The 16,732-nt window shown below is 52.2% G+C and overlaps 1 protein-coding gene across 10 annotated transcripts in view; it reads right to left on the bottom strand.

The window, feature by feature from the left end:
• Tspan18 (tetraspanin 18) overlaps positions 1-16,732 on the bottom strand; it is a 132,602-nt gene that overhangs the window by 13,526 nt on the left and 102,344 nt on the right. For 6 of the 10 annotated variants that reach the window (XM_038330804.1, XM_038330803.1, XM_038330806.1 and 3 more), the window contains 3 exons: positions 7,313-7,394; positions 5,499-5,571; positions 2,693-2,887 (listed from right to left, as the gene is read on the bottom strand). In XM_038330804.1, coding sequence (XP_038186732.1) covers positions 2,693-2,887; positions 5,499-5,561 — 258 coding nt within the window. In that variant the 5' untranslated portion in view covers positions 5,562-5,571; positions 7,313-7,394. The remainder of the gene's footprint in view (positions 1-2,692; positions 2,888-5,498; positions 5,572-7,312; positions 7,395-16,732) is intronic. The other 4 variants (XM_038330809.1, XM_038330810.1, XM_038330808.1 and 1 more) reach the window with 1 other exon arrangement.

Raw genomic sequence — 16,732 nt, 5'->3', positions numbered from 1 at the left:
AGACCAGGTCCTTCCTAAAGCCCTTGGCTCCCCCAGCTAGAGCTGCTACACCCAGGAGCTGACTGGTGTGGAAGGGACATTCCACTAGGGGGTACCCGCAGGTCTCTTTGTCTCTCCCAGTAAAGCTGGCCAGTGTTCTGCTCTGAGAACTAAAAGGACCTACAGCTCCCCTGCCGCTCATGTCACAGGCCATTGCACTTCCTCCCTGGGAGGTGGCACACACAGCTATGGTAGGAATGAGCCACATGGGGATGTGTAAATCTGGGAGGAGCCCCTGGCCAGATGTCTTCCTCTAGCATGCCTGCTGCCGCTGTCTGTAGCAAAGACAGTGTCACTACTTGCAAGGCAGAGTATTTGATCTCTGCACACTTGGCTCTGTCCATGCTCAGGGAATCTTCCTGGGGGTCTAAAATGAGTGGCTTGTCCTCCAGGAGAGAGGCATCGACCAGTGTTTCCAGCCCTAGCTCCCGAGCCTGCTGTTTGCCCTGGGCCTCTGTCCATAGTGTGTTACGTACCCTCCACAGGTCCCTACAAGGAAGTCCTTCAGCCCACCAGCCAAGATGGCCCTATCACTAAATTGCCTGCCATCTATGTATGCACAAGGCATATTTGCAGGTTTGAGGTACATATTCACCCCTAAGAAGGACCTCTGCAGCAGAGCTGGGCTCAACATTGAAGTTTTCTTGGCCCCAGGCCCATAGAAGCTCCTGGGAGAGAAACCAACCCATGAAGGACAGCGAGTCCACCTCTCCTGAGCCCAGGAGAATCCAGAGACAGACCATCTGCTGCTGCTTGGTCAAGAGAGCTTCAGGCTCCAGCAGAGCTAGGCGGTCCCTTGACAGTCTGTGCTGAGAGGCTGAAAAACCAGATGGAGCACAGAGCAGGGTGCACATTCACAACCAGGTTTGCCTCCTGCCTAGAACATCCTCAGTGGCTAGGTCACCTCTCACAGCTTGGGCTTGAGGGAGGGGACAGCTGCTCCAGGTCCCTGACCCATCTCTAGCAGCAAGGGAGCTGCAAGGGTACTCCCAAAGCAGGAGTAGAAGACTGATGGTTAGTTAACATGGATCGTCAACTTGGCAGGATCTAAAGTTACCTAGGAGACAAGCCTCTGGCCATGCCTGGGAGGAAGTTAAGTGCAGAGGGAAGATGTGTCCTAGTCTTGAGCATCACCTCTCCATGGGCTGAGATCTCAGGATGAGAAAGTGAGCTGAGCACCAGTGCACCTCTCTCTGCTTCCTGACTGCAGAGACAATGTGACCCAGCTGCCTCAAGCTTCTGCCACCGTGCCTTTCCCCCTTGATAGATTGCACCTCTGAACTGAGCCAGAAGAAACCATTCCTTCCCGAAGTTGTTTTTGCCAGGCAATTTGTCATAGCCACGAGAAAAGTAACAAATACGAAGAGCTAACAAGCAGCTTCGGAGAGCAGAGAGCTGCAAGGCACGTGATCTGTCCAACACCCAGCATGGCTTCATTACTAAGAGTGTACAGATGGGGCTTTGGAGGAAGAAGACTATCATAGCCAACAGCAGTGGACTGGACCCGGAGAAGCCTGACTGTTTAGACTCAAGAAGCCAAGGCCTCTCTAAGAACTGTGAGCAGAGGCCCCATGCAGACAGCAGGCTTAGGAGCTGGGACAGCAAAGCTCTGCCTTGCTCCTGGAGGTTAGTCCACTAAGCTCAAAGCCGGGGCGACACAGCCAAGTGTGCAGTGGCCAAGGGCACTGGCTTGACTTCCTGAGGGGAGGTAGGGGAGTCAGGAGGAGCCAACGGGCATCGCAGGATCACTCTGTGTGTTGGATGGCAAGGAGTTAGACCTGGAGAGAGGAGGACATTAGCATTCCACCAAGCAGTCCTTTAAACTGTTCTGTCACTGCTGAGCCATGGATGAACAGAACAGCGCCGTCCTCTCAACTGGTCACAAAGTTAAAATGTAAACTGATGACAGATACAGTTACCAACTCCTTCCTGGCCCACAGCTAAGAGGTATCTCTGGGACAGTAGAGTTAGTTGTCTCCTATCCTTAACAGCCATCTTGGGTCTGGGGCTACTCGGAACAGACCTACCAGACCCAAAGATAAACAAACAGAAAGTGGTAGTTAGTTTTCCCATGGTTGGTCTAGGGAAGTGGAGAGCAGTTTTCATGTCAAAAGCTCAGGTATCATCCTGAGCAGAACTCAGTTTTCACACCCACCTCACTGGACCAATATTTGAGGAACCAGGTTCCTCATTCTCTCACACCGCCAAAGTGTGTCTTCCTACTTCTGCCAAATTTAAAGCTCTCTCAACCTTTCTTCTGGTCTCTGTTTCATGTTTCTGGAAAGGGACTCTGGGACGGTGTCCTGACCTTAGACCTTACCCAAGGGTGAGACAACATTCTCACGCTCCAGCAACAGCCTCAGCATCAACCTCCTGCAGCGCTAAGGGTAAGTAACTGGACATCTCAGGGTTTCCAGACAGCTGACCATAATCAGTGGGCTGGGGATTGAACCCAGGGCGTCATGGGTGGATATTGGTTCTCTACCACTGAGTTACATCCCCAGATCCCAGGACCCACTGGCTTTAATGCTGACAGTCACAGAGGTGGGGAGAACTTTTAGTTTCTGAAACCAGGTTAGGTTGGGAGTCAGCAGCCCTCTGTCCCTCCCACAGTAGCCACAGGTAGAGTGGGGGTGAGGGATGGGTCACTCACAAACAGCAGCAGACACCTGTTCTCTCGGACAGCACCGCAGCAGCCCAGGAAGCCCAGAAGAAACAGCAGGCCTCCCATGGCCAGGACGATGTAGGCACCCGTGGTCAACAGGGGGTTGGTAGCCACAATCTCCCGGAAGCCAGTCGGATCCACGAGGACCCAGATGCCTACGCCCAGCAGGCAGGCTCCTCCCAGCTGGCATGGAGAAAAGAGGGCAGACAGTACAGTTAGATGCTTCCTCCACACCCTTCCCTCAGTGAGGCCTGGGTCTGAAGTGCTGAGGCCTAGCCTGCAGTGTTGGGCAGGATCCCAACATGCTGAGCCTAGATCTCCACAGCCCACAGTCTCTGTGGGACTCGAAGTGGCCTGTGGCTCCTTGGCCTTCAGTGTAGCTCACACCCTCTATTTCTGACCTGTGTGGCACCTCAGGCTGTGCCACACGGGGTTTATTTGTGACTTTCATGTGCTTCTTAAATGTCACAGCTTCAAGTTTATGAGGTTTCCACACTGTGGCCCAGGGGAGGTCAATGACTTGCAAAAGGTCACCTCTCAAGTTCATGGCAGAGTCAAGGCTGCAGCCTAGATCTCCTTGACACTGAACAAACCTCCATGGACAAGCTGTGAGGGTGATGCTGAGCTCACAGTGGCCATACTAGTGGCAGGGTTTGCTCAATTAACTCCCCCCTTTTCTTGGAGACAGGGTTTCTCTGTGTGTACGCAGCCTTAGTTGTCCTGGAACTCACTCTACATGCCAAGCTGGCCTCAAACTCCTAGAGATTCACCTGCCTCTGTCCCCAAGTGCTGGGATTAAAGGCATGTGCCACCACTGCCCAGCTGCACTCCCAAAGCCTCTCACTGATGTCTTTGCATGGCCCATCTCTCTCCATGCCTTGCTCATCTTGGGAGAGAAGCCGCTTAAGTTGGAGCAGGGGCTGTGGCTGCTGTTTATTAGCTGTGTGACTTCAAGTAAGTGGCCGACTCTTTCTGAGCCTTAGCACCCTCATGGTTAACCAGCAGCTTGAATTCCCACCTCCCACAGCAGCCCCACAGAGCAGACACAACAGACTCCAGTGGGCAGGGCATTCCATTTCTCTCGAGAATGGACGGCATTGGAAGTGGGGCTGCTGTGTGCAGAACTGGTTTGCACTGATTCTGGGGTCTAACAGGACCCCATGTTCCTGGTGGCACAGGTGAAGAATGGTAGGTAGCTGGAATCACTGCTGGCCCTGGCTGACTCAGCAGGTCTATAAGCCATGGGCAGAGCAGGAAAGCTGGGTAAAGGCCATTGGCAGGTACATCAGGTGGGGTGGGTGGAGAGACTGGAGGAGGAGAGGGTAGGCTGGAAGAGAAGCCAGTGCTGATTGTTGCACCCTAACTATTACCTCAGTTTCCCCACAATTCCTCCAGTAAGGTCTGCTCCTCTCATCACTGTGGGTGGCTTTCGAGTTAAATAGTCATTTGATGAGAGTTAATTAGGAGGGGCCAGGCATGGGCTGGGGACTCCAGCTAAGAGAATGCCATTTGGTCTGTAGGCTGCCTAGCTCCTAAGTCTAGGAAGCAGATTCCAGAGAATCACAAAAATATGTGAAATTGGGCGTAGGAAGTACAGACAGCCTGCCACAGCCACCAGCCGTGATGCCTGAGCTAGTGGGCCAGGGCTGGTCAGGGAAGTTCACGGAGGCCCAAGAAATAAGTGTGTGTGTGTGTCGGGGGGGGGGAGGGGGTTCTGCTATTGGAAGGGGCTGAGTAGGGAATTTGGTGGGCTGCTAGATGGACAAGGTCTCCTGATGCCAGCACCGCTGTCCCCTCATAACCAGGCTGTTGTTAGGAGGATATGGACAAACTTGTTTTGTACTGGCTACGTTCTAGTCACCTTGTTGTCTATCTTGCTAAATTTTCAAAAATCCTGTTTTGGTGAATCATTAAGAGATGAAGACGTAGCCAGGCAGTGGTGGTGCACGCCTTTAATCCCAGCTCTCAGGAGGCAGAGGATCTCTGAGTTTAAACCAGCCTGGTCCAGCACAGTCAGGGCTACACTGTCTTCAGTTTTTTGTTTTTCAAGACAGGGTTTCTCAGTAGCTATGGGGCCAACCCTAGAACTCCATCTGTAGACCAGGCTGGCCTTGAACTCACAGAGACCCGCCTGCCTCTACCTTCTGAATGCTCAGATTAAAGGCGTGTGTCATCACCTCTGGTTGAAACCCTGTCTTGAAAAAAAATAATAGAACAATCGAACAGAGAGAGATGAAGACTTCGAAGCTCAGAGTGATGAAGCGTGCTTCTAACTGTGGTGTAAAAGCTTCTCTGAGAGGCTCCCACAAGGCTGGCCTGAACAGCTCTGAGGTCACTGCTTGATCTTGTGTGGGGGGGTGATAAACAAGTACACATACATATGTGTGCATGTGCAGGCCACCAGTCAATCCCATGTGCTGTCCCCAGGAGCCATCCACACTGCTTTTGACAGTGTTAGCTTAGGCAAAGCCCCTGGCTTTTTATGTGGGTTCTAGGCCCTGAACATGGGTTATAAATGAGCCCTCTCCCTGGTCCCTCTAGTCTATCCTTGGCCAGAGGCTATCCATCTCAGGGACTGGCTGAAATGTCTGCTGTGAAGGGAGTAGCGGTTGGGACTCAGGATTAGGGTAGTCAGTGCCAGGCCTCCCAGGAAGCCTACTGGTCAGACTCATCTATCTCTGGGTAATCAGCTTCCTGTGGACATTTTAGGGAAGAGGGCAGGCTTGTCACTAGCAGAGACCAGAAACCTAGGGGATGACTAGGGGACACCCAGTGGAGACCCAGGGTCACTTACAAATATGAAGAAATTGAAAACAAACATCAGATACTTCATGCAGCTCAGACAGTCGCCTTCCATGGTGTTCCACCTAGAAAACACAAGGCCAATCAATTCTTCAGCTGGAGACACTCAGACAGATTCCTCCAGCTGGAGCCCGGCCCAGCCTCAGCCAGGAGACCCAGTAACAATTCCTCTCTCAAGGGCAAAGATTTGCTTCTTGATGGGTCAGCACCGGGCAAGGACAGCTGGAGCTTCAATCTGGAGCCTTAGCTCTCATTCTCTAGTTCACTGTCTCTTGTCTGTCACTGTGCTCTGAAGTGCATGCCACACACCACACTTCACACAGACACACTACACACTCCATATACTACACATACGCACACACACACACACACACACACACACACACGGTGCCAAGGAAGAGACTGTCCATGGAGAGTAAGGCCCTCTGTGGTAGTTCTCACTCCACTGAGCACACAGGATATGGGAAGCAGTTATAATGAAGGCTGGGAGGACAGACCAAACCTACCAAATCACACAGTCTTCATGGGGTTTTGCTTTAGTGTCTTGACCTCAAATGGCCCTGAAATGCTAGGCCCCTGGAGACTTCAGAGATAGAGGACTTAAAAACTGAACCCGTGCAGGGTCTCCCCCCTCCATACCTATCTGATGGCTCCATCCTTTCATCTCCTCTCTCTTGCACAGACAACTCCTGAACACTTGGGACCTGCCGCAGCAACCCCGGGTGGGGAAAGGGGACATTTAAAAGGATACGGGTTTCTACAGCAGTTCTCTAACTGGGTCCCCGAGGCCAGGAAACCCTAGTTATTTTCAGTACTCTCCACCCTACCCCCACTACCCCACCCCTGATCCCAGGACTCAGCCTTCATCTCCAGCAGGCTTAGGGTCCAGTCTTGGACTGGGAGCAGACAAGTTCCCTTGAGAGGAAACCTGTTTACAGATTGCACAGGAATGACAGATGTGTGATAAAGGCAGGCTATTACATAGATTAAATCCTTCAATCCTGGCTGGGAAGCATGGAAACAGGGCCAGTGTCCAGGGCCAACCTGATCTGCTGTGAACCCAACTTCTTCACTGGGGGCGTAGGACAAGGGGAAATACAGTGGAGAGCAGGCTGGGAGCTGCCTCCTCATGCCCTTCCACAAGACTACCTAGGGTTAAAGGAGCAGCAGCCTGGACCTGTTGCCCAGAGACCCCTCTCTCAAGCCTCTGAGAGTCCTATGCTTACAGCTACATGAAATGTAACTTACTGCTTCAAGTAGAATAAAAGCTCGGAGCTTTGAGGGGTACTTATGTCTGACACCAAGTGCTGACTTAGGATTGGCCTGGGATACCTTATGTCACTAACACATCACTGAAAGTTATCAATCTTCCCAAAGAGTTGAGAAGTATTAATGTGGCCAATGCCATGTAGCCAGCCAGTGATGGGCCCTGGCTGGAACAGCCCAGCACCCTATGGGTACCACCTGCTGTAGGTTCTGTGTGGTTATTCAGAAGTACACATGGACCTCAGTAAGACATGTTTCCCCAAGAGCCATGGCCAATGTGTTCACTGATTCCAGTGACCAGGACAGACCAGCACAGTGGCATCAGTTAACACAACTTCATCAATGAGTGAGTGAATCATGGTGGGAAAGAGAAATAAAAGACAAAATGGCAGCGTCAGAAGCTCAGAAACAGAGACCCATATGCAAGAGAGAAATGAAGGGGACAGGTGATAGAGAGTGATCAATGTGGGGTGCAGGAAAGGATACACAGATTGGAAACAGTCAGAGTTGGGGGTCAATGTCAGGGGGCAGAAGTGTCACCTGGGCAGCTCTCCAGGAACCAGCAGGATGAAGTCTCTTAGTCAGAGGGTCTTAGGTGTGCCTCACAGCAGCCCAGCTTGCCCTAGAAGACAGAGTTCACTGTCACAGGATATTGGGCACTGAGGCACAATGAGTGCAGAGCTCCTGATGTGCACACAGCAATGACTTGCTAACTGGCCATTGGCACTAATGCAAAGCTGTCGGGATGTGAGGCCGTGCCAGCTAGGAAAGGCGGCACTGGGTATCTCCTGCCTACACAGCAGTCCCCATTACCCTGCTGACTTCACGGAAGCCATGTCTTCATGTAGTTTCTGCCATGGTCTTTATCAGTGCAGCCCTGAGGTGACAGGCTTGGGTGACCATTCATCTGATGCCACCTGGGCATCTGTTACACCTCTGCCGAAGGCCATGCCACCAAGCCCTTCCCAGCAACCACAGGCTACCATCAAGGAGATGTTTGATGCAGGGAGCCTTTCTTGGTTCTGCATGAAGATTTGCTAGAAGTTTCCTCTAGAGAGTCAGCTCCCAGCAGTACAAAAGAAGTTGGGCTTACTCTGTGGAGGCTTGGGCTGGTCACATGTGTGGGAAGTTCTGTAGCCCAGACCTACTTTAGGCTGTGTTAGAGAACAGACCCAGGAGGAGGTCTACTGGCAGAGCTTGGGTTGAGGATCTTTCTCAGGGGAGATGAGGGGATTTTAAGGTCTCAAAACACTTTCTCAGATGCTCTCCCTCAAGTGAAACCCACTTGGGGACAGTGAAGTGTATGCTGAGTGACATATTCTCATTCTTCCTATTGTCCCTTCTTTTACTAATCTGCTGATTAACTGATTCATCTGTCTATCCATCTGTCCATCCATCAACCTACCCACCCCATCCATCCATCCATCCATCCATCCATCCATCCATCCTTTCATCTATCCATCCATCCATCCATCTACCCACCCACCCATCCATTCACCCATCCACCTACATACCCACCCCATTCATCTATCAACCCATCTATCCACCCATCCATCCATCCATTCATATATACATACATTCATCCATCCACCCATCCACGTACCTACCCACCCATCCACCTACCTATTCATCTATCCATCCATCCACCTATCTACCCACCCCATTCATCTACTCACCCACCCATCCATCTATCCACCTACCAATTCACTCATACTTTCATTTACTTAGCCATTCAGGTATCTATTTACCCATCCATTTGTCCATCCATTCATCCACCCATATATCTATCTATCCACCCACTCATCTACTCAACTTCCATTCATTTATATACTCCGTCTGTCCATCCATCCATCCATCCATCCATCCCTTTGCCATCCTACCTGGTCTGTCTGGTGAGGATTCCCCCAAAATTGGCCCTGGCAGGAGAGCAGGGTCTATGTACTATGCCTTGGCAGGACTCAGTAAAAAAAAGGGAAAGAACTCTTGGAAGGGTAGAGGACAGGTCATCCAGGTCTGACAAGACCAAGATCTTTATACAGGGATAGTTCACTGGACAAGATGAAGCCACCTGATTTGTCACAGCTCTGGGTCATTCAAGAGGTGTGGTTCTGCAGCTAATCCATGCTAAGTCATGGGACTTGGGGGAGCAGGGCTGAGTCATGGTTTCTCAAGCTCTCTTCTTCCTCTTCCCTGATTCCAGCCCTGGTCCAGCAATATCACACTAGTCTATCATCCTAGGCCATGGTCTTAATTCTGTCATGCATCATTTTCCTCTGTATACAGCTCCTGGGCACAGGGAATATGGGTTGCACAGGAACCAACCCCGTGTCTTGGAGGACTGGGTGGCCAGCACATATCTCCTCACTGAGGAGCACGCTGTCATCTGGCACACAGGGCTTTGAGGCTGAAACCCTCTGCTACCCCACTCCCTTTCCTCTCTGTCCTTCTGGAGAGCCTGTCCCACAGTTTGGCTCCTATCTGCCTGGAAAATATGGCTGCATTCAGTTCATCACTGCTGCATCAGAGCCTGGGACAGCCCCACCTTATCAAGTCGCTTGAGACCTGGAATAGTCACTCTGAGAACTGCAATGATCCACTTTGAAACCAAAGGTGGCTGAAAGAATCAACAGTGCCAGAGTAGAAGTAAGACTTTGGAGGTGGAGACACTGTGGTTCTTAGTGTTAGCACACATCAGGAGTATATAGATGTCTGACCCGAATCACTGGTGTGGGGAGGACCATGGATGCAGTACATGGTTGGCATGGATACAAATGGCTTTGCCCTAAGTGGCCCCATATTCAAATTAATTGCTCCAATACTGTGTCAATTAATAGTAACTATAAGGTAAAGCATTTGCCAAGCACCTGGCTCTACTCAGCCTTCTTCTGCGTTCTCTTTTTAAACATTTACCTAGGTTGTGGGTCCCAGCATCCACTCTTACAGGTGAGGAAATGGGGGCTCTGAGATGATAACCAAGTTGTCTGAGTTCGCCAACCTGCTTCATGAGGTATGTCTGATCCAGACACAGGTCATTGAAATGAAAACCAGAGTTCCTGGCAAAATAGTGTCCATGGGACATGGAGGCAGGTACAGCCCTGAGAGAGGAGGAGCCATGCCTTTGTCACCAACATCCCTGGCCTGAGCTGAGTAGCCAAGCACAAAGCCCGGGAAAGATGCGCAGCTCCTCCCTGAGACAGCTGGAAGCTGTAGGGGCAGGACCCAGCCCTGCCATCCCCTGACAGATGGGAGCCCCTAGGCCCAAAGAGGGTAGGGATGGGGCTGAGGTTATGCAGTGCCCCGGGGCTTTCTTCAGCAGGCTCCCGCCTGGGCCAGACAGCTTTATTAATCTTGCCCCTCTCATGGCCCCAGATGGCAGCTTGGCTCATCTGTCAGGATATGGGGGCTGGGAGGGGTGCTCTGAGTAAGAGTAACTGGGTTCCTAAATCACCCCCTTTGCCTTTACTGCTCTCAGAGCAAGATGCGGAGACCCCATCTGAGGAAGCACACCCAGGCCATTTATCCTGCATACTCCCGTGCCAGCAGAGGGTGCTGTGGTGCAGGGTGGAGCCATTGCCGGGTCCCAGTGGAACCAGAGTTTGGATTCTATTCCAACAAGCTGGGGATGGTGGCGGGGGTTCTCTACTGTCTCTTCTTCTCTGGAGGAGCCTGCACCCCTCACCTGGAGCATGAAGACACTCAGCTCCACCTCTCTATCCCCTGCCCATGGTCACTGCCAGGATGGAAGAGACCAGTGAGCTGATTTAAACACACAGCGTACTCGTTCCCCTTTCCCTCTTCTCCCAGTACCCACTAAAGCCAACCCTGCCTGGGCTTGGTCCAGTGGGGGCCAGCGACTGTGTGCTCCCTCGCTGCCACCACTGTCACTCAAGTGCAGTGAAGATCAATTACCAGTCCTCAGAGAGCAGTGTTAACAGCCACATCCTTCAAGTCCCTGGCTATGCCAGGATGGACACAGAATAAAGTGCCCCAGGCCAATGTGTCTGGAGGGGGAATGGAGGTCTCCGGGGGTGGGGGGAGGGACAGGGAAGGGACCGACTTTTTTAATGGAAGATGATGAAGATGACAGAGCCTGAAAGCTCATTTGATCCTCCAAAAAGCTCAGCAGAGTGCATGATCTTGTCACTATCCCAGGCTGGATGAAGCCAAGAAGCTTGCCAAGTGGTTAGAAGGTCCCAAACCTGGGGGAAAAATGATCCACGGCTGAGTGGGGCACTTCAATCCACACTAACAAGCAAAGCACTTGTGAGAGCAGCACCAGTTTTGGCCACCAAGTTCTGGCTCCGGGGTGGGAAGGGCTTGCTTGCTCACTGGCTGTGCCTCTGGGCCTCTTCCCTAGACAGACGGGCTGGGCTCATAAACAAGCAATTGGCCCCAAATCCTGGGGAGTCTGCCCGTGGCTTAGGGCAGACACAGTGGGGGGGGGGGGCGATGAAAGCCTAATTAGGCTCCAGAGGGGCGGTGCCTGAGGGGAGGGTTGCTATAGTGAAACTGAATTCAAAGGACAGCCTTTCCTGCTGGGTGCTCAATGAGCCATGAATGTCCTGGACCTGCGGGAAAAGGCAACATCTGGGACACCAGGTTTGGGGCTCTGCCTCTGCCATGCCCCCCACCCCACCAGGCAACCCTCAAAGACAACAACTTGGTAGGGACTGTTTCCAAGTTCTCATTTCACAAGGCACACATGTGTCTAGAACCCCAAGCTCCTACAGCCTGCTGCCCTACCCTCTACCCTGCATCTTCCTCAGGATGTACTTTGCCTTGGACTGACTCTCAGAAGCACTTGGCACACAGTCCTCTCTGAGTCTTCCACGCTGGGAGGTGGCATTCCTATGTTTCAGGTGAAGACATGGCTCACCAGCCCAAACACACTAGAGGTCAGAGTGGAACTACTGAGACGCTAAGTCCTCCAGGGAGGTGACCAGGGACAGCCAGCCTGCTGAACTCCCTGTAGTCCTGACTGTGGGCTTTATGTCAGCTACGGAAGCCCTGGTCCCAGGCCTAGCTCAGCAGGCCCTCTTTGTCTCACGGTGGTTGCGTGGTTGCGACCTTACCCTCATCTGCTCCCCCTTCTTACCTTTCATTCCTCAGAGCCTGGCTGGAACCCTTTGAAAGGCTTACTGATCCATCCCAAAATAAGTAGTGCTGTTGCTCGGGCAACCTGGCCCATCACACAGGCAAGACTGAAGTGTTGAATGGGTTCACGGGTATTAAGGGGGCCTGGGAACTGGGAGGGCAGGGGCACAGGTCTGAGTGGAAGGGAGGGGTAAGGGACCCCAGGAATTCCTAATGGAGCTGTCCCCCAGCCCTCACAGGAAAAAGCAAGAAGGTTCCTGACCATCACTGCTGTGACTAAGTGTCTGACAGGCTCAAACAGGTGGCATGGGGGAAGCCAGGTCGAGGGAGAGACAAGGGAAGCTCTGGCTGAGAGGATGTGGTGGGGAGGGCTGGGGGTATCTCAGAGGAATTTCCCATTTGCGGGTGGAAAGGGGAAATCTGCATTTCCCTGTAAATGCTGGCATTGTCTCATCTGATCTCCCCGTAACCCCACAAAGTAGGTTTATCATCATCCCTGACTGACGGCTCAAGAGCTGACCAGAGAAGTGGAATAAACTGCCCAATGCCACACAGTTGCTAAGTGGCAGACTGCAAGCCAGGCCTGTGTGGTTTCTAAGCCAGGGCTCTTCCCACCCAGGATGCCAAGGTGCCAGCCAGTCACTCAAAGCGGCTAACAGGAGGCATGCTGACAGACCTCACAGGTCCCAGCCATTGAACAACAATGGCCCTATAAGATCGCCATTGCAGCTGCTTTTCTCAGATGGGGAAACCGAGGCCTGAGTTAGCACTGTCTCTACACACCCAATGGGTCTTCAGAGAGGACAGCTTCACTCTTGTGCCCTGATTCAGGTGGGGAAGTTCTTTCTGGTGGCTAACCAAATTCATACCTGCTATATCAGTCACAGCCTAACTGCGCCAATACTCTGCCCCTCCCGAAGGCCTCCATTCACGCTCTTGATTCTCATACCTCCCAGAGAGGCAAAGGTGAGTTTCTCTTTTATGGGGAGAAAGGTCCAGAGAGGTTAAGGAGTCGCACTGAGGAGACACAGCTACACTTGGAATTGCTTGCTTTGGCTCAGGCACTTGGCCTTCAATTTTCCTGTCAATCATATGTCATTGTTCCTTCAATCCCCCCTGTACCCTATGAACGGTCTTCCAGCTTCACCACCTGCCTCTCTCTGCCATGAGTTTCATCTCCTCTCACTCAAACTGCTGGGAAACTGTCAGACACGGGGTCTGGGGCTGACTCTCCCCAGAGGCAGCAGGTGCCTTCTTGGTGCAGAGATAGCATTCTGGGCCCTTTCCTTCCCTCACCAGCTCCTCAGACCCACAGCTGATTCCGTGTGTGTGTGTGTGTGTGTGTGTGTGTGTGTGTGTGATGTCTCCAGGGCAGCTAGAATCCATTCTACTCATGTGACCCAAGGAGGGGTGGCTGAGACCCGAGCCAAGGAGGACAGACTGCAGGTATCCTACTCAAAGGATGGAAGAGGCAAACCAGGGAAGAAGAGAGGGGCTGTGGCAGAGCCCTGCCAAGACCTGGGAAGGCCTTTGGGAAGATGAATCATGGGCTCTGAAGCCAAGCTTAGTGGAAGGTAAGAGGAAGGAAAGCAGGGAAGCACCCCAGGGGGCTGGCAAGACCACTCAGTGGGCAAAGGTGCCTGCAAGCCAGTGACGTAAGCCTAATGACACAGTTAGATCCCTGGAACACACGCACAGGGAGAGAGAAGTGACCGCAGCACTGCTCTCTGCTATGGCATACACCCTGCTCCCCCCATATGACAATAATAATTAATAAAATAAATTTAAAAATTAAAAGCAGTAGCCCAGCTGTTTCCTGGAGTCATCAGAAAGATGTGGAGAGAATGCGTCATGGAGGGTGGGAAGGAGACAGACAGGGGCTTAGACACGAAGCCTTTCCAGGAGGCTGGTCACCATTCCCATGACACTCAGAGGTGCTAGGCATGGGAAGATGCTGGCTCTCCTGGGCAGCGCTCTAGCAGGGTCTCCTACTTCACCTTCACTTTTATCTAACACGCCTAGGACCAGAAGTGGTTCTGAGTTCCAACTTATCCAGAGTTTGGATTATTTGAGCACCACTAACCCCTGCTAAACAAACCCTAGACTTCTCGAGGACCACACGAGCTCTCGAAAGCTTTGTGCTTCAGACTTTCAGACAGGCAAGTGTGGTTCTGAGACAGTAGCTGCCATCACTGTCACCATTTTCTTGCCTTCCTGGTCTGTGCATTTCTGCACTGACAGAGAGCTCCACCTGCCTCCTCCCATTGGCTGGTGCTGGCAGGTGGGAAGAGCTAAGGGAATGGACGAGGCTGGACTTGAAGGGGTTGTAGAGAGGTTGGGCCAACACTTGAGAAGTGATGACTTCTCACACTGGCAAGCCATACTTGGAGCTCTGCTGCTATCTTGTTTGGGCCACGGCCTATCAGCCCTGCCGGAGAATGCTACTGTATAGAGCTGGAGTGGAGGGAAGAGAGTCTGGCTCTAGGAGAGGCTAGCTTCAGAGAAAGATTGAGCTGGAGTTGGTATTGTATCAGTGTTCCCCCAGTTTTAAGGAACGAGGGACTCAGCTTGGATCAGAGGGCTAGACATAAGTGTAGAAAAGGGGACAGAAGCAATAATGGTTATATCAAGAGTGAGAAGAGGTGACACATATGCTTACAAAGTGCTGACAAATGTCAACATTGCATCTAATGACAACCCACGAAGTAGGTATAATTATGATGTCTGTCTTATAGATTGGAGAAGTGAAGTGATGTGTCTGGAGTAGCACAGTTCTTGGGTCAATATTTGAACCCAGGCAGTCTGGTTCCATCTGGCACCTGGACTGGGACAGTATTTATGGCGTCTCAAAGCTGGCAGGGCAAGGAGTTGTCCAAAATTAGAAAGTCCACCTCAGACATGATGTGGTGGCAATCTGGAGGCCCAGGGTCTTGCCACGATCTATAAGGGAGGAGAGCCTTAACTGGAGAACTGTCTTGATTACTGATGGATGTGGAAAGATCCAGTCTACCATAGGCAGAATCATTCTCCAGGCTGGGCTCTGAGCTGTGCAAGAGTGAAGAAAGCCAGCCGAGCAGGAGTAGTCAGGCAGCATGGGTGCGCTGATCTTCCCTGCTTTGACTGTGGATGTGGTATGACCAGCTGTTTCAAGCTCTTTGCCTCTGTGAGGTTTCTGCAATGACGGACTGTTTCCTGGATTTGTAAGCTAAATAAAACCTTTCTTCCTTAGTGGCTTTGGTGGGATTGTTTTATTATAGCAACTGAAATGAGACTAGAACAATGGTCAAGGGCAATAGACATTCCAGTGGAATCTTCTCCCTGCTCACCACCTTGTATGACCTCAGCTCTTCTGAGCTCAAGTGCTCCTGCTGTCCCAAAGGTCATCGGAATGTTCACGGTGTCCACCCAGGAGGAAAGTCCCCCAGAAGTGAGCTCTTATCCCACCTCCTTAGGAAGCAGAACTTTAGCCCATGTCCCTGGGCCACATCCTGAGGTCTCAGGTCCCCGAGGCCATCCTACAGGGCCATCCTTCAGAAGGCCTTAGAATGGGCCGTCTGGAACCGGGCCTGTGGTCTGCACATGCAGTGAATAGGCCTCAGCCCTTAAACTGGAAAGCTGGCCCAAACCCAGTCCTCAGCGACACTGTGAGTGCCCAGCAGGGCCAGGAGTTAGGAGGTAGTTTCACCAGAGCAGAGAAGACAGACAAGCTAGTGTGAGTGTCGAATCTTGGCACTGCCGACACACACAGCGTGTATGCACATGTGTGTGTGCACACACATCTCAGCAGGGTAGGGAAGGTCACATGCATGTTTACATGCTCACATGACAGCAAGGCTGTGGTCTCCAGGAGTGTGTCCCTTATAAGGCCCTGCCAGGTGCCGATGAGAGCTCCAGGAGCCCATGCCAGGCTCCAATCAGACCAAACAAGAACTTGGGACTCCACAGTTATGCTTAGACTCCAAGGCCACCAGTTGCCTTTGGGGCTTTGCCAAGCTCTGCCCTCTTGGCCTTGGGTCCCTGGTAGCAGGCTTTGTCTCTGACTTTCATCTTTTAGTCTCTGTTGGTGCTCCTTCTGCCTTCTAAATAAACATGTGTGTGCATGCAGATGCACGCATGTGTACACACACACACACACACACACACACACACACACACACACACACACACCAGTGTCTTGCTGGCCAGACGGATGGCTTCCTCTTACCAACTCAGCTGTACCACATCTCTCATCTCTCACTGAAGCCTTGTGTGGGGCCTGGATATCGGCCTCCTAGCCTTGCCCTGGGGCTGTGACCCCCAGAGGGAGGCAGCTGCCTTTCATTTAGAGGCTCTCATGCGGGCATCACTGTGCAAAGCCACTTAGTGAGGTGGTCTGAGGAGTGCGGGGGCCCTGCTGAGATCAGGAGGCCTGGGAGAGGAAGGATGTGAGAGATGTTTCATTTCCTCACTATGCCTGGTGATTAGGGGACAGGAAGACCTGCAGGCTCTCTGGAGCTCCCTGGGACCACAGGCTCACTGCTGCACGTTTGCTGAGTGCTCAGGGGGAGGAGCAGGCCTCAAAGCAGGCCATCCTGAGTGGGGCCCACCTTGCCTGTGGGTGCTGTATGAACTTGGTCAAGTCATTTCATGTCTGAGCCCCATGAGGTGACTGCAGAGACAACTGAGGACCCTTGCAAACTGCAGGAATGGCTGGTGACCTGCAGCCCGCCGGCCCAGCCCCTCTCTCCTTGACTCCTACCCACCATTCTGAGATTCTCTATGCTGTGCAATATGCATGTGTTTCCTTGGCTTTCTCATGGAGGGCCCGAGAACCCCCTCTTTCCCAGCTCTGTCCCCACTAGGTGTCTGGTTATTTCAGAGATGGCT

Source organism: Arvicola amphibius, chromosome 5 (assembly GCF_903992535.2).
Source record: "Arvicola amphibius chromosome 5, mArvAmp1.2, whole genome shotgun sequence".
Lineage (NCBI taxonomy): Eukaryota > Metazoa > Chordata > Mammalia > Rodentia > Cricetidae > Arvicola > Arvicola amphibius.
This window is presented reverse-complemented; position numbering and strand designations above follow the sequence as displayed.